Source organism: Protopterus annectens, chromosome 7.part0, assembly GCF_019279795.1.
Source record: "Protopterus annectens isolate FY-2018-M chromosome 7.part0, PAN1.0, whole genome shotgun sequence".
NCBI lineage: Eukaryota > Metazoa > Chordata > Ceratodontiformes > Protopteridae > Protopterus > Protopterus annectens.
Window position 1 is genome coordinate 1720795958 of NC_056739.1, and position 25360 is coordinate 1720821317.

Genomic DNA, 25360 nt, shown 5'->3' on the forward strand with positions numbered 1-25360 from the left:
AGTGCTTGAAGCATGGTAATTACGCTCTGATGTTTGGAAAAACACAAACCAGTTAATTGCCAGAGTGGTGTGTGACCCGACCTTAACAAATGTTAAGCACCCCCTACTGAAGTTGTTAAGGTTGGGTGCTGGGCTAGACAGTAAAATATGCCAGTACAGACCAGCAAACAGCAGCAGAATAAAGTTTTTTTCTGCCTACTGTTCTTAACAATGGTGTCCTCCACTTCCACTAAAAACTTGGAAAGCTGATGTAATAACAGGATTTGAGTTTGCATGCATTTTCTGAAGGATTTGAACTCTGAAACGCAATTGTATGTCATTATTTAGTAGCTTTAGTCATCAGTGCTTTGTTCAAAAACCACAGATTTTATGAGTAACAGACCAAAACTGTCGAGCAATAAACTGGGCATTCTGTGAAAATTTAGACAATTGAGATGCATGAAAGTTATATGTAAACATAACATTGTGTTACACTGTCTTTTTGACCTCATCCACTAAGTGTTTTACACCTTTGAAAACCAGCAAAAAACTTAGCATCTTTTTCCCTTTAACTACCAGTACATGGAACAAATAAAGCTCCATGCCCTACAAAGAGTTATGATTGTGTCACCAGTCATAACCTTAAATTATGTGTTCTTGATATAGATGCCATGATTCACCTCTTGAGCTTTGCTTGCGAGGTGAATTTCTTGGTGTCTGTGTCTTGAGCACATAATAAATAGGTTGTGATTGGCAACCCAATCATAATAATCTATGTTAAGATTATGAATGTGCAAATAATGTGAAAAAGTATAAATAAGGAAAGATTTAAGTAAAGCAACTTTTAATTTTTTTTCACCAAGTGCTGTGGGATCATTTACACTCCCACTCAAGCAGATGGAACCTTGGTTTAACCTCTCATCAAAAGGACAAAACACTTGGCCATACTGCACCCCCTAATGCTGAAGCTGCAATGGCAGCAATTTGAAAATTAATCCACCCATGAGTTTAAATGTATGTGGTAGCCACAACTTACTACTAGGTGAACTTGTCTAAGCCACAGTATTTTCTTATAGCTGGAACAAGGCAACAAAACGGAAAATTAGTGACTATGCATTGACTGTTATTTAACATTGCTAGCATGCTTTATATGATGATGATGGTTGGTTGTGTGAATTATTCTTGCAGAAGGTTTGGCTACTTCAATTTTAAGATGTAAACTCATGAGAAGACTGATTCTGCTAGAAAATAGGGGTGCAGGCAGAGTCAGTATGCATTCATGTTACTGCATAGCTCATACAGCATGCGTTTAAAAACGTAATGCAGAAGCAGAATAGTTCTTGCTCTCTCTATTTGGATTTTGGTTTTGCTTCTTAGTGTGCCACTGAAAGCAGCAGAATATGCTTAGCATAGCGGACATCATCTTGAGAGACTGTAAATCAGTGTGATTACAACACCCTGTATTCAAACTACATTTTAGATGTGCTCTGCTGATCTCTGAATAATAGTAAATTTTAGCAAGTCGTTGCACTCAGAATTCTCCAAGGGTCTAGACTTAGCCTGATTATATCATTGAAAGATATGTCTCGCACAACAATCTGGATTAATGGTCAAGTTTATTTTTTCTAATATTTGCTGAACACATTTGTATTGTGTACGGAATTAAGAAATAAGACTGTGGATGACAGAGCTAGTAATTTTAATGCATTCAGGTAATATGTCTGCTCTAGTCCAAGATGACAGTATGTAGAGGTATAGAGGTACCTCAAAACCCCTAAGCACCAATGATATTGTCCTTTTGGATGTATCCATAAATGCAAAAGGTCCTTTAATTGATCATGTAACCTCGCCTACCATTGTAGAAGATATATGTTAACGTATTACTGGTTTCAGCAACTGTTTGTAAAAAGTCAATCTAACCTTCAACCTGTAAATATATGGTCTTTCCCCATACTTAACATGATGCAGCAATTCACGCCTAAGAAGTATACTTAGCTGCAGAAATATGAAATGAGATGGTTGGATATGATTCACAAATGTAAGAGTAATGATTCCACAAGTACTTGGAGAGTACCTAGCTGCAGACTTACTGTAGCAGGCTATGACCATCCTTCAAGCCTGCACCATCAGAAACTTTCTGACTATCTCAAGTATATGGGTCAAATATTTCTCCACTAATTAAAATGTGTTGAACTTTAAGTCTTAACATATGGGAGATATGGCACAAAAGAGGACACACACACATACTGTGTGTGTGTATGTGTGTGTGTGTGTATATATATATATATATATATTTTATTTGTGTATATATATATATATATATATGTGTGTATATATTTTTTATTTTATATATATTTATATATATATATATATATATATATATATATATATATATCTCTATATATATGTGTGTGTGTGTGTGTGTGTGTCTGTATATATATATATATATATATATATATATGTATATGTATATATATATATATATATGTATATGTATATATATATATGTATATGTATATGTATATATATATATACACACACACACACACACACACACACACACACACACACACACACACACACACACACACACACACACACATATATAAACATATGCCTAAAGAGCTGATACTAATCCTAAAATCCAGAATAAAGAAGCTTACTTCAGAAAAGGGAGATTTTTTGCACTTTGTCCACAGTTAGTAAACAGCCTGTTCCATGGCCAGTTGTCCCATTTGTCACACATTGTGCCGAAGAGTGTGCACAACCCCTCAACCTCCCTTGGGAGCAGAGAATAGGCCACTCCATTACCCACCACCACCTTAGCTCCTCCTGCTGGGGACACTAAATAAAACCTGGTTACCTGGGGATGTAATTGAAAAGCTGTCCCCTGCTGCATGAAGCCAGACTATAGAAAGAATGCCTTTAGATGATGTGTACACATTACAACCAACTGATTCAGTACAATAATTTTTCTGCTGAGCTTGCTGATTAGTGGATAGCTGGAACAAATGTACAAGTTGTGTATCACATGCCTGTTGTTTTTGTACGTTATAAAAAGTTACAGAATAAGTAGGAATAGCTACTAAGTGTGTCAGCCCATTAGTTATGAAGACTAACACTCCATATACAAGGAATGTAGTCCAAGGCTGCAAAAGGTCTTGAGTACCCGTGCATGGATTTTCCAAAACATTACAGTGGCAATTTTTGATAGAGAATGTTTGACTTATGAACTGACATCAGTCAGAATGACAAGAAATTGCAGTGGAATGTGATGTTTTACTTTCAGTTGATCCTGTCATGGTGTTTATTCTTTAAGGTATACATTTGTTGATGGCTTGAACTCTATTTTTCTTGTTTTGACATTCTTTGTCATTTTAGATGATGCATGATTTTTGAGCCAAGTGTCCGTGGAATGTATCTTAACATACCTCTGAACCATTCCAGATTCCTTGGTATTTACTGGATTTGAGGCCAAAATAATGGGGTGTGACAAATTTTCAAATGGCCCCTTCAATTCCCAATTTTTTTTTTTTTTTTATTTTAAGTTGGTTTTGAAAATTGAATGGAGAAGTTAATGGTTACTAAGTAAATCCACTCCGGGAGCAGTGTCCAGATACCAGGAGGAAAACAATCTTTCAAAACAAAGGATTTCCAACTATGAGATATGAAGCAGTTCCAATGAACCTCCACGATCAGAACCAGCACCATGCAATATATTTCTCTCCCATTGTTTTTGATCCGCTGCCTTTTTTGCTTGAATTCCAAGGTAATGAATAAGGACTATTAGATCTTCAGGACGCAACAACAGCATACGCACAGAGTCACACACACACACACACACACACACACACACAGACACACACAGACACACACAGACACACACAGACACACACAGACACACACAGACACACACAGACACACAGACACACACACACAGACACACACACACACAGACACACACACACACAGACACACACACACACAGACACACACACACACAGACACACACACACACAGACACACACACACACACACACACACACACAGACACACACACACAGACACACACACACACAGACACACACACACACAGACACACACAGACACACACACACAGACACACACACAGACACACACACACACACCTAGCTCCCGCTACTAAAGTAGACTGCCACATGTTACTTGCCACCCTTTTACTAGTTCTCTTATAGAACCACATTTAGTTCAAAACAGCATTGCATTTCTGTAACTCCAATCACAGTAAAGCATTATTTAATAAAGCATTGCATTTCTGTCACTCCAGTCACAGTAAAGCATTATTTAATAAATCACAAACTGAAGTTTACAATGGAAGTGTATAGTGGAGAATTTTCCCACAAAATAAGTGCACTGTTAAGTCAGCAGCACCTCTCTTACAAGACTTCTCCAGTAATGTATTTGTCTTGCCTGCTCTTGCCATAATGTGGCAGGATACTTCTAGATCTAGCATATGAAAAATGATTGTAGAGCCCACTATCCAGCCAAGTTCCCCATGGGACATTTAATAGCCTCTTTAAAAAAAAAGCTTTCATTTTGGCTATTATTAATACCCTTTATTACCAAAATGCCAAAAAAGAAGTATTGAAAGTTAAGAAAATAGATGGGCATAGATAATCTCAAGTGGTCATTTCCACCACTAATTTTCTTTATACAGCTTATAGGGCATACAAAATATACGCATTGACCATACAGGATAAAAAAAAATTCTCATCTATTGCCACCTTTGTGTTTTCATTTTGTGCATGTGCTGTTGTGGTTTTGGTAGTGCCTAGCAATAAGACTGTTAAAAAAAAAAAAAAAAAAAAAAAAGGCATAGATTTCCTCAACTTCAATGTCACTGGAAATGCTCACTTTTTCTGTCTTAGCTCTGAGCAAGTGTGTGTTTAAATATGCTGCACGGGGACCCAGAGATGAGTTGGCGCAGGTTGAGAAGGGGGAATTTATTTCTAATTGGGCCTCCTTTATTCTACTGTGACTGAAGCTAATGACGTTTGACGGCCAACCAGGCCTTTCATGGGAGTGGAAGAAGCTAAGTAGATGTTCTTCATCTCACATTGCTGCAGTCTTTACATATGGGTAGTCCGCTGTCCTCGGTCGGCCCGAATACCAAAGTATTAGGCTGACGTCGGTCAAGGCGCTTAAAACTGACATCAGGACGTCAGGGTACAAAAGCGCATGACCGACGTCATATCCTCAGTCTTTTTTGCCGCATGGTCCGATGCAGAAGCAGCATTGCAAGTGCCGTTCGGCGTTCTGAAATTTTTCGAGTTCGGAGTTTCAGACCAAATCCAAGTTGGCTAAGTACCCCGTTGGGGAATATTTTGGTTTTTTCTTGCCTCAGTGTATTACCGGATGTCAGAAAAAGTGAATAACTGTATTTCTTGTGGGAAACAGATACCGCATAGGGATTATCATTCTTTGTGCATTCCTTGTTTGGGGCCTGAGCACGACGTTGTTGGGTGTCGCTTTTGTGCTAGGTTCAATAAGCGCACTATTAAGCGAAGGTTAGATTGTGTTAGGCTGGTCTTCGGTAAGCGGTGCAATTATAATATGCCGTCGGACTCTCCGGCGCCCGCTTCTACGAAGAAGCGCAAAGACAAAACAGTTAAAACCAGGCAAGATGAGTCGTCCGTTCCGGACGCCGGTTCTTTAGAGGCTTCAGTGGAACCGGTGGTTCCGACGGAGACTTCTCTGGAGTCTCAGGGGGAGACTTTGATTTTGCAGGATGTGGCCTCTCAGGAGGCAGGTCAGGCTGAAGGGGCTTCTCAGGTTACTGTACTCCCCTCCCTTCCTAGGGTGGTTAGGCCCTCTCCTTCTGTTTCCAAGGCTTCTCCCAGAGGCAGGCCAGGTTTAGCTTCTGTTGGTGTCACTCCTAGTTCAGCAGGGTCTGTGCCTAAGAAGCACATGCTTAAAATGGCAGAAGATTTGATTACTCTGATTAGAGGTTCTTTGCCCCCTCCTGATAAGAGTCCTAGGGTGGAGCCAGAGTTGGGAAGTTTTGAGCAGGCTTCGGATGTTTCAGAGTCTTCGGCTGAAGACTTGCAGGAGTACTCTCCTTATTCTGATTCTGATGCAGATGATTCCACTCCTTCTGCTTCTCCTCCAGAGGATTTTTCTTTTTCAGAGACACTTCATTCCATGAGGGAACATTTTAAGTGGGAAGGTCAGGACTTCTCTGATTCTCGGAAAAGGCTTAGGGAATTTTTGCTTTTACCCCAACATAGGCCCTTGGCTATACCCCTGTTCTGGATGTTGTGGAAGATGTGTTTTCAGAGGCTTCACTTAATCCTGATTCTCTGCCTCCTGCGCCTGTTAAACCGGATAGGTATTACAGGGTGCCTGAGGCTCATAAATATCTTTATAAGAGTCCTAGGGCGGACCCAGAAACTATTAGTCAGGGACCTAAGGGTGTCAAGGCCTCTGTTGTAAAAATCCGGTTCCTCTAGATAAAGAGGCCAGAGCTTTGGATAGATGGGGAAAGAAGGTCTATACATCTTCTACCTTAGCTATGAGGGCTTTGAATTGCCAGTTTCATATGTTGAAATATCAAAACTTTCTTCTTTCTCAATTGAAGTCTAAGGTGGATGCTCTGGCGGAAGGCATTGAGTGTAAAGAATTACAAGATTTGGTGCATGTCTCTGAACAGGTGGGTAAGCATTCATTACAATGTGGTTTTGATGCTGTGCAGGCCTCGTCTAGGGTGGCTGCCACTGGTTCAGTTCTTCGCAGGCACGCCTGGCTGAAGGATCAGAATTTATCTGACCATGTTAAGACAAGGATTTTGGATGCTCCTTTGCAGTCTGATGTGTTGTTTGGTTCACCTGTGGAGTCAGTCTTGAAGAAAATGGAAGACAAGGCTAAGTCTATGCAGGCTGTTAAAGATTTTTTGCAAGTTCAGCCTCCGAAGTTTAGTAGGAATTGGCCTGCTAAGGGGTGGACGTATCCTTCTTATGATTCTCAGTCTAGAGGTAGATCTAGACGTGGTAGGGGCAGAGCTCAGAGTTCTTTTAGACCTAGAACAGGGAGTTCACCTGCACAATCTTCGGGTGAGGGCAGGGGCCAGTCCTTTCGTAAACAGGCCCAATGACCTACTTTTTCAGCTGCCAGATCCTTCTTGCCTGGCAGCACCTTTGGGAGGAAGGTTGGCACTCTTCAAGGAAAATTGGATTTTGATTACCCAAGACAAATGGGTATTGGATATCATACACCAAGGTTACAAGTTTTATTTCCATACCTTGCCTCCTTTCAAAGGCATGCCAGACGTTCCTCCTCAGCAAAGACTAGAGGCTCACAAACAAATTTCTCTACTACTTCAAATAGGGGCCATACAACCGGTCCCTCTGCCAGAAGTGGGCCTAGGATTTTATTCTCGCCTGTTTCCAGTACCAAAGAAAGGGAACACGTGGAGACCAATTTTGGATTTATCTATCCTCAACACATATCTGGACATTCCCAAGTTCAAAATGTTGACGTTACAACAGCTTTTACCTCTGCTGGGCAAAGATCACTGGATGGTGGCTCTGGATCTCAAGGAGGCTTACCTTCATGTTCCTATCAGGCTCAGTTGCAGGAAGTATCTGCGTTTTCGGGCTGGGACTTCTCATTATCAGTTCTCTGCATTGCCCTTTGGCTTATCTACTGCGCCCAGAGTGTTCACGAAGGTTCTGGCTCCAGTGGTAGCTTTCTTCAGGCTAAGAGGAATACAAATCTATCCTTATTTGGACGATTGCCTGATTCTGGCCCAAGGAAAGGACGAACTTCTTCATCATTTACAGTATGTGATGGCAGTGTTAAGATGCCTGGGGTATTCTGTGAACGAAATAAAGTCCAGTCTAGTACCCTCTCAGGACATGTGCTTTCTGGGTGTGAGACTGAATACAGCATCCCAGATGGCCTTTTGACCCCGGACAAACAAAAGAATCTTTCTCTTTACTTCCACCAATTGTCTCGTCAGTCCAGGCTGACTGCAAGGACAGTCCTTCAAGCCTTGGGGTTCATGGCATCTTGTATTCTGGTACTTCCCAATGCCAAACTGCATATGAGGAAGCTACAATGGTATCTCAAAAATGTATGGACGCAGCACTGCCAAGATATGGACACTGTCATTCAGATAATACCTTGCATTCAAAAGGAATTTTGTGGTGGGCTCAGGAATGTCACCTAAACAAGGGACTCTCTGTGACCCGGCCAGAGGCGAGTCAGATTCTAACGACAGATGCCTCAGACAAAGCTTGGGGAGCTCATCTAAATGGAAAATGGGTACAAGACATGTGGCCTGCCAGACTTCAACATTTACATATCAAATTGAAGGAGATGTTAGCAGTCCAATTTGCATTGATAGCTTTCAAGGATTTACTTCTTCCAGGGCAGGTGTTGATTCAAACAGACAACACAACTGTCATGTGGTACATCAACAAGCAAGGGGGGACACATTCATATCCTCTATGCAGACAAGCAATGATTTTGTGGGAGACTGCTCTCAGTTTACAACTAAATCTTCAGGCAAGGTTTCTGCCAGGAGCACAGAACTCCTTAGCAGATGTGTTGAGCAGACAAATTATGGATCCCCACGAGTGGAAATTGGATCCTCATGTATTTCAGAAATTGACAGTGTTATGGGGAACTCCAGACATAGATCTGTTCGCTTCTCCACTAAATTACCAGCTGCCAAAGTTTTGCACAAAAAGGTTTCATCCCACAGCTTGGAAAGTGGATGCTCTCTCATTCAATTGGAGCAATCTTCACGTGTATATGCCTTTCCACCTCTGCCTCTCCTCCCAAAGGTACTCCTGAAGGTCAGACAGGACAAGCCAAACATGATTTTAATAGCTCCGGATTGGCCTCGACAGCACTGGTACCCATTACTGAGAAGTCTGGTACGGGAGCCTCCATGGCCTTTGCCTTCGATTCCTCACCTGCTGTCTCAGGAGAACAGTCATTTACTCAATGTCAAACTTCACTCTCTACATCTAACAGCCTGGCATATTCTGTTTTAAACCCTGGAGGGTCTCAGCTTCCACAACAAGTTTTGAATGTTATTTTGGAGGCCAGAAGGCCTAGTACAAGGAAAGTTTACGCAGATAAATGGAGGAGATTTTTATTTTGGAGTACAGCAAAGGACTTTGATGTTTCTAAACCTAATTTAAGTGTTGCTCTTCAATACCTTACTGAGTTATTGGACAAAGGTTTGTCCTTCTCCTCTATAAAGGTTCATGCTGCAGCAATTTCTGCTCACTATGACTGTGACCCACCATTATTTTCTCATCCTTTGTTTAAGCAATTCCTTAGAGGGGCAAAGAATATAAGACCCCACGAGAGCTCCTACTCCTGCTTGGGATCTCAATTTTGTGTTGGAGAAACTCACTCTACAACCTTTTGAGCCTGCAGCATCTGCAGAGTTGAAATATTTATCATGGAATACTGCTTTTTTGTTGGCCATTACCTCTGCGAGAAGGGTTTCTGAATTACAGGCCCTTATGGCGGTTGAGCCTTTCTTAATTTTCCACAAGGATAGGGTGTCTTTGCGGACTAACCCTTCTTTTATGCCTAAAGTGGTTTCTAGTGTGGCTTTAAACCAAACTATTCATTTGCCTACTTTTTATGCAAACCCCCAAAATAAAGGGGAGAGGATTTTGCACACTTTGGATCTACACAGACAGTTGCGATATTATTTGAGCAGAACTAAAGGGTTCAGGCAATCTCAGCAGTTGTTTGTTTCTTTTGCTTTGGGTTCTCAGGGCAAACCTGTTTCAAAACAAACTATTTCTAAGTGGATTGGTTTTTGTATTGCTTTCTGTTATTCCCATCATGGTAAGGAGATTCCAGCTGGGATTAGGCCTCATTCCACTAGGGCTACTGCCACTTCTACTGCTTTTTTAAGGGGGGTGGCTACTAAAGATATTTTGGAAGCAGCTACTTGGAGTTCAGTGCATACTTTCTCTAAGCATTACCACCTTCCACTTTACTCTAAGTCTAGGGCTGGATTTGCCACTGCAATTTTACAGGGCATTTTGGCAGCCCCTAATGCTTTATAGTTTTGCCATCCTCCCTTACCTCTGCTTTGGGATTCTACCCATATGTAAGGACTGCAGCAATGTGAGATGAAGAACATAGTACAGATTTGTACCTACCATAAATGTAGATGTTCGAAGATCCACATTGCTGCAGTCCAATTTACCCTCCCTCCTTCCCCGGTGTAGGTAGAGGTGGTGGTGTGGTTTGGGTTGTACATATTGTAAATATGGTTAGTGCAGGGTGGTTGGTTATTTTTTTGCTGTTTTTTGGCTTTGGCCTTTCTTGTTAGGGCCTTCTGACATCTGGGGCAAGAAAAGACTGAGGATATGACGTCGGTCATGCGCTTTTGTACCCTGACGTCCTGATGTCAGTTTTAAGCGCCTTGACCGACGTCAGCCTAATACTTTGGTATTCGGGCCGACCGAGGACAGCGGACTACCCATATGTAAGGACTGCAGCAATGTGGATCTTCGAACATCTACATTTATGGTAGGTACAAAACTGTACTTTATGATTACGGGAGTGATATACTAAGGAGACAACCGTGCCTATTTCATCAAACATAACTCAGTGTGTTTCAGAATAAGATTTTGTCACATCGTTGCTCTAGGTTATTCTCACCACAGAACCAAAATAAGTTGTGATCTGCAAATTTATACTTAACCTGCACTAAGCAAAAATAAGAGACACAAAGTTAAAAATGAGGCATGATTATAATGGTACCTTCTAAACACATATACACAAATACATACCTGTGCATAAAGCATGGGTTGTATATAAACATGAATGCACATGTTGGTAGTCACTGAGACCAAAACAGGAATGTAAAACAAGTTTTCGACACATTGCTTTTTTAGCAGAGTTGTGTATGATTTTAAATATCATGAACCTACAAGTAGTTGATAGTTGAACATATACTTTTGTTCGTTCGTTCATTCATTAAGACCTACTGAACAGTGTAGAACCCTAATCCATAAAGACCTAATTCAGCTTCAGTCCTAGAGATGTTGCGGATGTCACCTATCTATTGTTATTATTGTTTAGCTTTAGCTATACAGTTTTTGGATCAGTATCCTATAAGAGAAAGGACAATTGAGCAAGTACCCAATTCACAGTAAAAGATAAACACAGGGTTAACTTACTAGGGTTAGTCAGATTGGCAAGGTATATTGCATGTTCAGATACAGGTTTAATCATGCATACTCCATGAAAGCCATGGTGTATGATTTCTCCATCATACGGGCAGAACATTACTGCTTCAGATAATGTGAATGCAATTAAGAGCACAAGTGAATCAGCAAAGGAAACTTTCTCCAGAGTAATGCATGATTGTTGTTCTGTTAGGGCTTCTTGTGTGTTGATACTGGAGACTGTGCACTACCAGCTCAAGTTGCAAAATACATTTGGATGTTTGGACCTCTGTGTCTACCAAGGCTATGTCATGCTTACTCTCCACTTATTGGTAATACAGCATTCAGCATGGCATAGGAATGTCTGCAAGTATTTGGAGCTTTTCTGGCTACATATGTTGAAAAATGTGCAGTATAATTTTTAAGTACATTTAAATCTGGATGAAACAGAAGTGGTAGTTTGCAAAAAAGCAACTGAACTAATCGGAGAACTTCACCGATCTGGTGATGGGTCACGTCCAGCTTTTAATGTATGTTTTTATTTTGAATTTGGAATATGCAGGCTGACTTGTTCATCGTTGTGATTTTATAACATTTTATTTACTAAATCAACCCAAAACAGTGGTGGGAGAAACTATCTGCTTGTGCTTACATAAAAACATTGCTGCAAAATGTAGTTTATGAGCTAGAGTTTTGTTCGCTTAAACTAGTAGTAGTAGTATTTTTTTATCAATGTGGTGTGGTTTGTTTTTATTATTTCAGGCTTTTTTACAATAATTAGTGTAATGCAAATACACATAACATTGCCAGTGTACACTGATAGGCGGTTTAGTAGAAAAAACTGAGAACATCATCCATGAGTCACGTAATTTATACTTTATTATTGATGAAGCATGTTGGTGATTAGTCAAATATGTGTGCATTATTTATATGGAGTACACTCTGTACCATACCTCTCTCTACTGCGGTGGTGGTGCTGCGGTAGCGTTGTCGCCTCACATGAAGACGTCCTGTTCGATTCTCAGCTAGAGCGTCTTCTGTGTGGAGACATGCATGAATGGGCGTACCTTCGTTGAAGGTTGTGCGTCAGGGCTGGCAACTCGACATGTAAAAATCCACTGCCAATCATTAGCTGACCGGAGTTCCGCTGTGGCGACCCCTAACCGGGAAAAGCCGAAAGACACAACAACACTCTGTACCATACCTCTACAAAGCCAAAAATAATGGTTGGACAAAGGCCCAAAAATAGGGACAGATAATGCTTCTGTAAACTCAGATAGTTGCTAGAGTAACAGATTTTGCATTATTATGTGTTTTCTGAGGGACATGAAGTCTGAAATTCAAATGTCTGCCATTTTTTATTATTTAGTGACTTCAGTCTTCATGTTGGTATCCCACAGTTCCATTGGAGTGGGTGGGACTGCATGGTTATGTATGCAAATTTTATGTTAACCAGCATCCCGATTTTTGGCCAGTTGTACCTACTTTTCATGGCCTTTGTCCAGATTTTTGATGATTGCACTTTGAGAGGTATATGTGTCTACTGCAAAATGTGCTTGAGGTGGTAGCCTTTCAGTTGCCAGTACCTCATTATTCATGTCAGTTTGTACGAGTGTAACAGATTCAATAGATGCTTGAAACCATATATATTATATCCCTCTTGAGTAGCAAAAGCAAATGTGTCAGGAGCCTATGGGAGGCATTAGTCTGCAAAAATTTCATAGATGGTTCTTCAAAATTGAGTTCTCATATTGGAGGGGAACTGTATCTTAGTTTAGTGCATGGGGTGGAGAATTTCCTCCTGGTCTGCCCTCAGCAACCAGACTAGTTCTTTTGTGATGATGCCTGGAGGCTGTCATGCAAAAGGTGGGATTCCTGCAGTGATTTATATTTTTAACAGTGGTTATTAAAGTTTTAATACCTATACAGTTTCTTTGCCTGGACAGTGATTTGCTAGAGTAGTTTAACTTTCACTGTACATTGGTATGTCTCTGTGGTCCTTTCTTTTTGTGTATATTTTTTTTTAATAATTGTGATTTACATGCTTCTTTTTTGTTTCTTTATTAAGGGACATCGGAAATAAGTTGGAAGTTAGGAAAAGAGTGGATGCCTGTGCGGGAAAGTCAAATTACATCAGTTCATTGGAACATGTGCAGGCAAGACTTACATTAACTTATAATCGTCGAGGTGACTTGGCTATTTATCTTACTAGTCCAATGGGTACACGTTCTACTCTTCTTGCACCAAGGTATTACACTGTTCAGCTGTGGTCATTGCTGTTGCTGTTATAAGTTTTGTTAATGTGATGATGTATTACGAATGTGTGGTGTAAATGCTCTCATCCAATAATTAGCTTAGTGAAGAGAACCAATTCCACATTAGTTAATTGTGAGCAGGCATTCAGTTTGTAGAAGCCACTTTCTTGATTTTGTCAGTGCTGTTACTAAGAACTTACATTGCATTTGTTCCTTCAGGATTTCACAAATATGACTCCTATGCTTTATAACACTGAAGTCAAAATGTGAGACTGTCCAGTAAACTAACTCATACTAACTGATGGTTATTTTATTTTCATACCACTTTTGACCAATACAGGTTATATTTATTAATGTGATTAATGTGATCGAGTAATTAAGTCATTATTCTTTTCAGATACATCCTATTAACATTTTATGCATTAAAAGGTTACTGCATAAAGTAAAGTCAATCTCTTCAGGACCAGATCTCCTTCCCTTTGCATATCAACAAATTGCATCTGATAGTATTGTGTTGCAATTCTTGTCATCAGATCAATTTCAGAACTTCGTTCCCAGCCTCTGGAAAAAAAATCTACTTAAAACCAATAAACAAATATGGGTGTCATACAGACTTGTCCAGTTTTTGGCCTATACCAGTCCTATCTTTACTCTCAAAACTACTTGAGAAATCTATCCAATTACAACAACATATAGCAAACAACAATCTACTGTCACCCTGTCAACATGGCTTCAGGCTAGGATACAACACAGAAACTACTCTTCCGTCATTCATAAACTGTGTTATAAACATCAGAAAACAACTTGTACACTCCAGCCTTATTCCTGTACCTGTCTAAAGCCTTTGACAAGTGTCTCTCACATTCTACTTCTCCAAAGACTAGCGTAAGTGGATATTGCTCCCTAAGCCATACGTCTGTTTCAAAGCTATCTCTGTAACAGATACCCGGCTGTTGAATGGTTACAGACATTCTCAGATTTCCAACCCTCTAACACTGGATTTCTGTAAGGCTCAGTTCTAGGTTTCCTTCTCTTTAGTATTGTCATTAAGAATATATATATACTGCAATTTCTGCAGCCACCTTAATTCAGAATGCCAATGACACTGTAGTAATGTTCTCAGCAAAATCCTTACAACAGCTGCAACACACAACTCTACAAGATTTCCTCAATATTGAAAAATGGATCTTAGATTTACAACTTCTACTCAGTACCTTCAAAACAAAACCACTTCTTTTTGGTTTAGGTGAAATCTGTATCTGCTCAAAAAACAAAACAAAACATAAATTGAACCACATCAAGCTTCTTGTAATCATAATTGATAAACTTCATTATGACAAGCACATACAATATGTCACCTCTAAAATTCAAAACAATACCTTGCAGAAACATGTGAATGAAAGGGAGGATAGAGGAATGGTGAGGATGCAGGGAGTAGAGCTGGCGAAGGTGGATGAGTTTAAATACTTGGGATCAATGGTTCAGAGTAATGGCGAGTGTGGAAGAGAGGTGAAGGAGAGTACAGGCAGGATGGGGTGGGTGAAGAAGAATGTCAGGAGTGATTTGTGACAGACTAGTTCCAGTATGAGTGAAAGGGAAGGTCTGCAAGGGGGTAGTGAAACCAGCTATGTTATATGGGTTTGAGACAGTGGCCTTGACAAAAAGGCAATAGTCACAGCTGGACATGGCCGAGTTAAAGATGTTAAGATTTGCACTGGGTGTGACGAGGGTGGACAGGATTAGGAATAAGTATATTAGAGTGTCAGCCCAGGTTGGACAGTTTGGAGACAAAGCCAGAGAGGCGAGATTACATTGGTTTGGACATGTGCTGAGGAGGGATGCTCGGTATATTGGGAAGAGGATGCTAAGAATGAAGCTGCCAGGTAAGAGGAAAAGAGGAAGGCCTAAATGAAGGTTTATGGATATGGTGAGAGAGGACATGCAGGTGGTTGGTGTGACAGAGAAAGATGCAGATGACAGGAAGAAATGGAAACAGATGATCTGCTGTGGCGACCCCTAACAGGAACAGCCAAAAGAAAAAGAAGACCACCTTGCAGAAACAGTCTTGAGTAAATAAGCTCAAACCTTTTTGCTGCCAATTATTCTGAATTCTTCCTCCATTTTTACTAATATTTCAAACACCATTCTAAGCAAACTTGAGTCTCAACATACAACAAAATCAAATTCACTGCAAATGTAATAATACCCACCCCTGCAAATCCCTGCATAAAATAAAATAGAACTACAAAACTGCATAACTTTAACTCAGCTAAGGTACATAAGCTAAAGCAGCATCCTTCAATTTGCTCTCTAGTTGAAAAATATATTCCATCTAGAAAATTGAGATCACAAGCTCTGAACCTCCTTCAAGTAGCCATATCCAAGTACAGATATAGTGACTTCCCACATAGTGTCCATTTTGCTAAACTACTGAATACCATCCCACCCCCAATAACAGACTAAATTAAATGTAACATTTTCTTTAAAAAAAATCAAAGGACATCAACTTCTAGTTATGTCACTGTAACTCATAATTACATTTATTTTAGCATCCCACCCTTATAGCACTTTACTTTCCATCATCAAGAACTGGAGAGAAAAGCCTACAGAGACCCAAACTTCCTTATTTGAATTTCCAAATGACTTTCCACCAGTTACCCTACTCCCTCTTTAAATTCTTTTATGTGCATTCATTGTAATAGTTCCAAGCATTTTAAGCCAAGCACAAGAAACATAACGACTCCAAGAGGCAGAAACTTTTACTCTGGATTACTAAGGAGAATCAAAGGCAAAAATGTTGTTTCAGATAGTAATGGAACCAGCTACTATAGATGATGACATTCATTGGTCATAATATGGCTCTGTTTCTTCCATTCTCCAGTTTAATCCATCCTGGTGTTTCTTCCTTTCCATGTTTAAGAAGGAGACTTGTTTCACTTTACTTAATCAGTGACCAGCTGGAAGCCATAACCAAAATTTTGTACTCCAAATGTCCATCCAGCACTCCAGGCAGTAAGCACGTAGTGCCTGTAACTGAAATACAGGCTCTGCTGACCAGATATTCCTTGCATCATCCCCACTGCATTGACTCCACCAGTGTTAGTATATCTAATGTCAGGATTTCCAGCACTGACCTTTTGGTGTCCCTGAATCCAGTGTCAGCCTGGCTGATGTTGATTCTCTGATGCTGGTCTTCACATGTACTGGTTTACCCAGTGTTGGAGTATCTAACATTTTCCTGTTTTAAACCAGACCTTTCCAGCACCTGCAGTACAGGTCCTAGATTTCCAGATTATGATGCCACCAGCAAGAGTAGTTCAAGCTCCCACATACTTGTCCTAGAAAAGTTGTCAAGTGTCTGAAAAGTGCCATACCAAGACATCAGTAATCCCTTCTTATAGGTTCGTAGGTAGGTACTAGGCTATCATCCCAAGGGCCTACGTAAGCCTAGCCATCAAGGTTCCCTGGCTTACGCCAACCAAGAAAGTTATTTTCCTGTGCCACTGTCGATCAGAGACATAGAAGTGATCCCCAGGGTGTATTTCCTATTTCCCATCCACTCGTTAAGATTTTTCTTGAAGAATGCTAATGAAGAACTTTGCTTGACATAGATGGGTAGCCTGTTCCAGAGTATGGGAAGTCTCTGGGACAGGAATCTATCCCTCCAGCATGTCCTGTTTATTGTGGTGACAAGGTTTAGGTCCGTAAAGAGTGTAGCTCGGAGGGATTGGGATTTCTTTAGGTGTAGCATGTCCAAAAGCTCTGGGTTTGACATAGCTTTATATGTTAGGCAAAGATTACCTCAGAGTAGGCGATATGCTATGGAGTAAAGCTGGAGTTTTTTGAGGTGGTCAGTGTAGGGCATTTGTTTGAGTCCAGTAATCCTCTTTGTGAGGTACTTCTGTGGCCTTTCCAGCTGCTGCAGATGTCTTGTGAGGTACATTCCAAAAGGGGCGTTGTACTCTATAATGGGTCTAATGAGTGTCGAGTAGAGGGGAACAATGACCTCTTTTTTTCCTGGATGAGAACCCTTTTATGATGGTGTGCCACGTAGGAGGACTTCCTGACTACTGTGGCGATGTGACTATCAAAGGAGAGACTACTGTCTACCTAGGTCCCAAGGTCTCTTATCACGCATTCGGTGTTAAGTAGATTACTGCCTATGTGGTAGTTCATGGGTACAGAGTTTTTACCAAAGGGGATGACACTGCACTTTTTGGCATTGAGCTTGAGGCCATGGCTCTGACACCAGGCATCTGTCTCAGCGAGGCCCTTCTGTAGGATGTCCATATCATTTGGGGACTTGACTATGGCTCCTAGTTTGCAGTCATTTGCGAACTACGTTAGCCAGAGGTCTTCTGTTTTAGCCTGTACTTCAGATAAGTAGATACCAAACAGGAGAGGTCCCAGGACGGAACCCTGTGGTACTCCACTTGTCAATGCTTTGAGGTCAGATTTGGAGTCTGCAACTTTTACAGTGTGGTCTGCATTCTTCCTGTATAGATATGGGCCCTTTAGGGGATGAGCGGGGGGTAAAGTTAGCACTAGAGGGGGGTAAAGTTAGCACTAGACCTATCTGCCAGGATGTTGGCAATATTAGTTGGTTCTCTAATTTTCATGCCTTTGTGCTGTAACTCAGAGCAGATCTGGGTGTTGCCATCGAGATTCTTGACATAGCTATAGAATGCTTTATGGTTGTCCTTAGAATTAGTGTCGATTTTGATTTCTTCGCTAGCTTTGGAGGATCTTATAAGGGATCTCAACTTCTTACTGAGGCTGGCTAGGGAGCTCCTCCACTTATGGCATTTTACTGTCTTTTGCAGCAGTTTCTTCCTTCTGTTGTACAGTTTGTTTATGGCAGGTAACCAGCAGATTGGCTTCCTTTTTTTGGAGGATAGCGTCTTGGTTCTGTTTGGGATAGCACGATCCATGCACTTGTGTAAGTGCTTATAGAGTGCATTTGTGTAGGATTCAGCAGTTGTAACTGTGTATGTCATGAAGTTCACCACTGTTGTCTTAAGAAGCATGAAGTTGACTTTGAAGAAATATTTTACCATGGTTTCCTTAATGAGGGATGGGGGCGGGATGTGGATATCAAGGGTGATTAGCTTATGGTCGGATCGGACCAATGAGGAGTTGACTTCAGGTGTGGAACACCGGTCACTTATGTTGGTAATGACTAGGTCTAGGATATTGTTGCCCCTGGTGGGGGTGTGGATAAGTTGATCCAGGACATTGGAGTTTATGAATTCCAGAAAGCGTTGAGCTAAGGAGTTGGTACACGAGTAGTTTTCCCAGTTAATGGTGGGGTAGTTGAAGTCGCCCATTAGTAGGGTGTTTGGTTGAACCCTAATATTTTCCAGTATATCAAGAAAAGAGGAGTGGGAATCCTGGGGCATGATGGGGGATGTGTAGCAAGCTACAATTTGGATTTCAGTTTTGCCCAGAGTTAGTTGCACTTGGATAACCTCGGATGCATTATGCTGACAACTAGCCTGGAGGTGTGGATATCCTTAATGAATATGGACACACTTCCGCCTTTGGTGTTTCAGTCCAGGTTACATGGCCGAAAAGTGTGGTATGAGTTATAGCCTGGTAGTGCAGGGATGCTCTCTGGAGCCTTGAACCAGGTCTCAGTCACTGCACAGATATCGATGTTCTCCATTTTAAGAAGTGCCTCGAGTGAGTGCATTTTGAGATTTAGACTTCTAGCATTGAGTAGCATTACCCTCAGTTTTTGCTTGCCTGTTCCTGTTATGGTGGGGATTTTGTTATTTGAACCTTGCCTAAAAAAGGCAGTATAGGGGCAGCAAGAGCCTTAGCCAGTATCCAGAATCCCAGGGGCGACAGATGCAGGCCATCTGGGGCAAAGCATCGTGGTTTGTCGACCATGTCATCCCAAGCAGACAGATACTGGATCCCCTTAGAATGACACCAGAAGCTTGGCCAATTGTTGAAGTCAATCATTTTGTCCTTGTGCTGTGGTATCATTCGGGGTGATGGCAGATTGCTACTCAGGGCTAGAGTCATACCTGCCTGGGCTACAAGAATGGAAAGCTCTTCCATTTCTCTTTTCATGTAGTCCAGGGAAGTACATCTCAGGTCATTCACACCAACATGGACAATGACAGAGTCATGTTTGTACTTGTTGTGGAGTGACCTGAGTGCGTGGGTTATGTGGCGGATCCTGGCACCCGACAGGCAGCTGACAGTAACTTTCTCCTTGTTTATCCTGGTGAGTGGGACATCAGTGTGTCTGACTATAGAGTCACCTATGACTAGTGTGTTGGGTACATTGTTTTGCCTTATTGGCTGTGGTTGAGTGGCACGCTGAGTATGTGGGCTGTGTGTCATTTGGGTTGTGTTGGGGGATAGAGGTTGCTTGCATTTCTGCTTTGGAGATCTCTGTTGCAGATTATTATTGAGAGCCTCCACGAATGTTTTTGTGTTACTATGTGTGGATTTTGGTGGTGTAGATTTAGTGAGACTATGTGATGAGTGTGGCGTGGTGCAAATGTTTACCTTCCTCATGACTGTCAAGTTCAGTCTTGGATGGAGAGAGCTTTACCTCCAGTTTGGCTAGATAAGTGCATCTCTCACAGGTTGTAGTGTTGGGTGGTAGGAGGAGAGGGTTGTCTGTGCATATGAAGCAATTTCTACATTGCCTCAAGATGCCCAGATTCATCAGACAGACAGGAGAGAACACTGGGAGCTGACCCTTGGCCATGCCTGAATAAAAAACTATTTTCCTCTAGATAAGTGAGGAAAGTGAGTACAAGAGCTGTTTTTCTCTAAGCAAGTGAGAAATGTAAGTACAAAAACTGTTTTCCTTTAGGTAATGAGGAAGATTTAGTGCTATAGTAATTAGTAGCTTATTTAGTGCTTACAAGTTCTGAACAAGTGCTGAGCATGAATAAGCAAATTTAAGTGCTATTACTAAGAATCTGTATCTGCACTAGACGAGTTGCAGGGCAGAAACAAGTGCAAATGCAGGCTTTCAAATCAGAAAGTTGAGAGAAATGGAAGAGATTGCCTAAATGACCAATAACTACAATTTCTGGGCCAGAACCACTCCTTATGTGGTAGACAGGTTACCTAGTGCTTACCACTCATGGGGGATAAGCTAGAAGGCTTCCCTCCAACACAGAAAGGCTTGGGGGGCTCAGAAGCTTACATACAGTCCTGGATATAGCAAATTTGTATCTGGAACACTAGTTACAGGAAAGGTAGGAAACAGGCTTACAGTATTTTTTTGGGGTTTTTTTTTTTGTTTTGTTTTTTTTTTTTTACAGAAAAGTAGTAAAAACAATTCACATGCAGTGCAAGCTAGCACACTTGAGTATGTAGCAATATTAGACCAAACACAGTTTAAAAATGCAATTAAATTAAAAAGGACTAAAAGCAAGTGCAGAAAGAGTTTATTAGGTAGATTGTGGTAAAGAGATGGGACTGGGGAGTGTCCCAGATCAAATCTACAGTGGGGTGGGCAACTGCAAAAGCCACCAAATTTAAACTACAAACCAAAAATAGTCTGGGTGGGTGGAAAAACAAGTTTCAACAGAGATCTAAGCAACAACTAACCGTACAAACTCTAATACCAAAAATATACTCAGTTCTGTATATTTGCAGATCAGTCTTTCAGAACAGGGAGACAACAGTTTCAAAAGAGATCTAAGGAACAATTAAACTCTATAACCAAAAAAAATATACTCAGCTCTGTATATTTGCAGATAGTCTGGAAGGCAGTCTCTCAGAACACAGTTTCCAGCAATTGAATTCTTACATCCACAGCTGGTTTACCCACCTCACCCCCACCCCAACCTTTACTGCCTGCACCCTCTCGTGTGTGATTTACTCTCACCTTCTTGACTCATTCATGCAGGTGGCTCCAAGAGGAGACCCTGACTTCTCCATCTCTTCTTCTACTAGCATCAAGATGCCCAAAAGGCAAACCTGAAAACCAAACACCTGGAGCAGGATGCACACTTGGATTCCGTATCAGGAATGTGAAGGAGGAGTAAGATATTGCTTCTACCAGAAGACCCCAAATTTGGTCATGTACTCTTGAGCCAGTATAAGAGGGAGAGGACTCTGTGATGATAGGGGCAAGTGCCAGCGTAGACAGCCGGAATGTTGTAAAGAATGATACTCTTTGAATATCAAATTGATTTGTACAAGATGCCTGTGTTACAAATGTATTAGAACTGTATGGCATTTGAATATCAAACTGATTTGCACAACTGCTTATGTTACAAATGTGTTAGAACTGTATGGCATTTGAATATCAAACTGATTTGTACAGATGCTTAAGTTACAAATGTATTAGAATTGTATGGTATTGGAATATCAAAATGTATTTGTAAAGTTGTTAGTGTTGAAAAATGTATCAACAGTGGATCCTGCTGGACAGGAAGGAAATATACACGCAGGGCAATAACAGATTAAATGTATATACTGTAACCAAGAACTCTGGACAAGCAGAGGTTAACCAGCTAGCTTACTTTAAGAAAAATAAGGGAAATGTAAATGAGCTGTTAAACCATTAAAATGTCATCCCACAGTGATGAATAGGACCAAAGACAGTGGGTCTGGAAGAAGACATTGTTTACTAGCCTCTTTAAAGAAGAGGAGAAGTACTTTAATTGTTTTGTAGCTCAAGGGCACTGTCATAAACACTTAGATGTGTATTGTAGCAAGTCTGTGCTAAATTCCTGTCTCAACTTCAAAGGGCAGAGTGTGGGAGCAAGAGTCAGATGACCAGATGTGATGTCATCTGGTAGCCAGCTTATAGACAATATTTTATACGAGAGATTGAGCTCAGTGCTCAGAATTCTCTAGTCTGTCTTGGTCCTGACAACAAGAAGGACCGTTGACCATATCTGCCGTGCTCTGTTAAGTAAGTAGGGAACAGTAATTCTCCTAGATTCAGTCAGGAAAATATAGTGAAGCTGAGTTTTAGATATTGTTTTTCTTTATTTGTCAGAGTCTGTCCAGTGTTTTCACTTTTCCCTGCGATTTGAACTCTGTGGTTTACTGTTAATATGTATTCACCGTTTCATGTTCTTGTATTATTAATTATGTTTAAAGCTTTTATTGTGGCTGGTCCTTTTAGAAAGCGTTTAATCTTAGAGAGTGCTTATATTTATTTGGTGACACTGTGTAGGCCACTCCAGAAGGCATAGATGGCTTGGTCAACTTCTACCCTTTGTATTAGTATTAATATGACACAGTATAATTGGATTCCATTTAAGAGCCTTAGAGTATCTGATTGTGGAGTGTCTGGTGGCACTGATAACTACCTTATACTCTAGGCAGAAAGGGGGCACAGCAGGTAAATATGTGCCAGCCTTTTCCAGGTGTGGGGGTAGCAAGTCACACAGAGTATGCGTGAGAGCTACTTGGAGCAGGAATATGAAGCAGTGGTTTCACAGAGAGGGTGCTGGAGGACTTTGCTTGGACACTGTGGCCAAGGACCTAACCCTACGGCTTCACCAGTTAGAGGGAGACGGAGAGATCCACACCCCAGATTGAGTGTGTTCCCGGTGTGCTTTTAAGGGAAATTGTGCTTGATGCAGGGAGGTCTGCATCTGAAAATACTGAGTGTATCCATTTGTATTCCAAGTGAATGTCCCTCTCCAGTATCAGTGGTGAGGATTCAGGCTCCCTGATTACTAGCCCAGTGTGGGGATGTCACATATTGGTTGGCAGTGGTGGGATCATCACAGATTCCTATAGAGGAGACAGCAGAACAGTTCTAATGAGTCCATTAGTTGATATTTTGAATATTGCTACTACATGTATCCAAGGGCAGGCTGAAATGAGGAATTACATAACTAGAAAAGCAGGTGCAATCCTACATTCTCAAGGAGTGTAGTTTGCGAGCAAGAGTATGTAAGCCAAATGTGACCATCTCAGCAGTAATGATAAAGGAGGACCCCCCCACCTCATTCCTCATCCATTCTGTGGGCAAGGAGTCCAAGGTTCTGGCTAGAATTGAAAAGCATATGTCACATCTTTCTTTTATTCAGGGGGTTGAACTGTCTTAGTCGGCTACTCATTGAAATGTTGAGAGTCACAATACTGAGCCCAGAAATGTTCAAAGACCAAAAAACCCAGGAGAATAGTGAATGCTGAGCATTGCTTTTTCTTTTAATATATTCAGTCCTGAGGGGCAGGATGGTAACTAATCCCCATTGTTTTCTTGAAGTCTCTTAAGACAAGAGAACACCTCCTTCATGAGAGTTTTTCTCCTGAAATCCTCAGTTGAGAGCATACCTAAAATATTTTGCAATGTCTTAGAAACAGTGCAAGTTACAAAATGCAACAATGAAAGTTGTTAGACTATAGAGACTGCACTGGTGTTAGTATCAAAAGCCTATCTGACACAACTTATATTTCAAATTTATTAAAGGAAAATGGTATTTCACTTGCCAAAATGTATTAGTATTATGCTCAATCGGTTATATTTTTGTAAAAATACAAGATAAGCACAATGTATTCGTGAGTGAACTGTTTGACAAAGAGCTTTACAGTGACCCATGAGAAGAGTAGGTAGCACAGTGTTGTTTTGTGATAATGCAATATACATAATTTGCATTGATATTGCACTTTCTGATATTTCAAAACATCAATATGTATCTATAGAACTGTGCACATTAGAAACAAGCTATGACAGGCAAATTTGTGCGCCATGCTGTGCATCTCTGAGCAAAATTTGTCTGTCTGTAGGCCACACGTTTTACGGTAATAATTCTGATGTCAAAATATAACTGATATTCATAACTGCTATATCAAACAGTTGTATCTGGAAGCTTCATACTACCAATGTGTTTTAATGCTAATTTTTAAATAACACCCACAGCTTACATGGATCTATGTCCGCAAATGGCTAAATAGCAAAACTAAAACATTGAAACGTAATATTACTGAATGCGAATAATGTCAGGAAATCATTCATTGAATGGCCATAGTTGACAATATCCCAACTGCAATCAACCAAGGTGGGGGGATGTGCCCCCCCACACCCCCCAACTGTATATACCAACTCCAAAATCACAGTACAGTGGAGAAAAGGTAAAATGTCAAAGGTTTCCTTCACTTACCTTATGCATTGCATAACTTCCTGGTTGTTGGCCGACTATGGGCATTCGATGAAAGATTTTTCAGAATTATCCCCATTCTGTAATGTTACATTCCTAAGTTTTGCATTCACTATTTAGCCATTCGTAGATATTTTTTCCTGTAGCCAAACATGGACTCGGCATGCATATGCAACCCCAACATGATACAAACCCTCCACTCAATGTTTTCATCACTTTTTGCAAACGCTGCCAATAGCTCAGTATATCCCATGCTGTTTCATTGTGCATTCCCCCCAAAATCATGTCATCTTATAAATGGCACCTTCATCCATCATGAAAGACCTGCCATTAACCCATTACATCCAAGTGGCACCTCCAAGTGCATCTGCAGATAATTTCTACTGACACCTCTAGGTGTGAAATATTGCTTGTTCATATTTGCATCAATAATTCCAAGACCATTTTAGGTACAAAGTTTTAAACCATTTCATCTTAAAGTTTACAGAGTGGCAAACTCAACTGCATTAATATTTGACCTCTGTCTACTGCAGGTAAATAGATATTACTTACACAGACCGATCCTTCCCCTTAGCCTCATATGAAAGCTTTCAGCTAGATTAATAAAATGCTGCTTGACAGTATGTGTGTAACTTGAGTGGTTGCTGAGATATTTTAAGTTGTTTACAAAGTATTACAAATGCAATAGTTACTGTTTACTGTGATTTATAAAATCTGGTTTAAGAACTAGAACCTAAGGAATATTACCACTATAAAAACAGTTTGTGCTGAAGAGTTTGCATTTATACTTCTTTCAGAACCCGTATGGTTCCAGAGATATGAACATTTGTTTGAAATGTAA

At 40.7% G+C, this 25360-nt stretch overlaps 1 protein-coding gene across 1 annotated transcript in view; it reads left to right on the plus strand.

Moving 5' to 3' along the window:
- The window catches only part of FURIN (furin, paired basic amino acid cleaving enzyme), a 1258063-nt gene that overhangs the window by 1025642 nt on the left and 207061 nt on the right, over positions 1 to 25360 (plus strand). The window contains exon 13 of the mRNA XM_044078261.1: positions 13234 to 13413. Coding sequence (XP_043934196.1) covers positions 13234 to 13413 — 180 coding nt within the window. The remainder of the gene's footprint in view (positions 1 to 13233; positions 13414 to 25360) is intronic.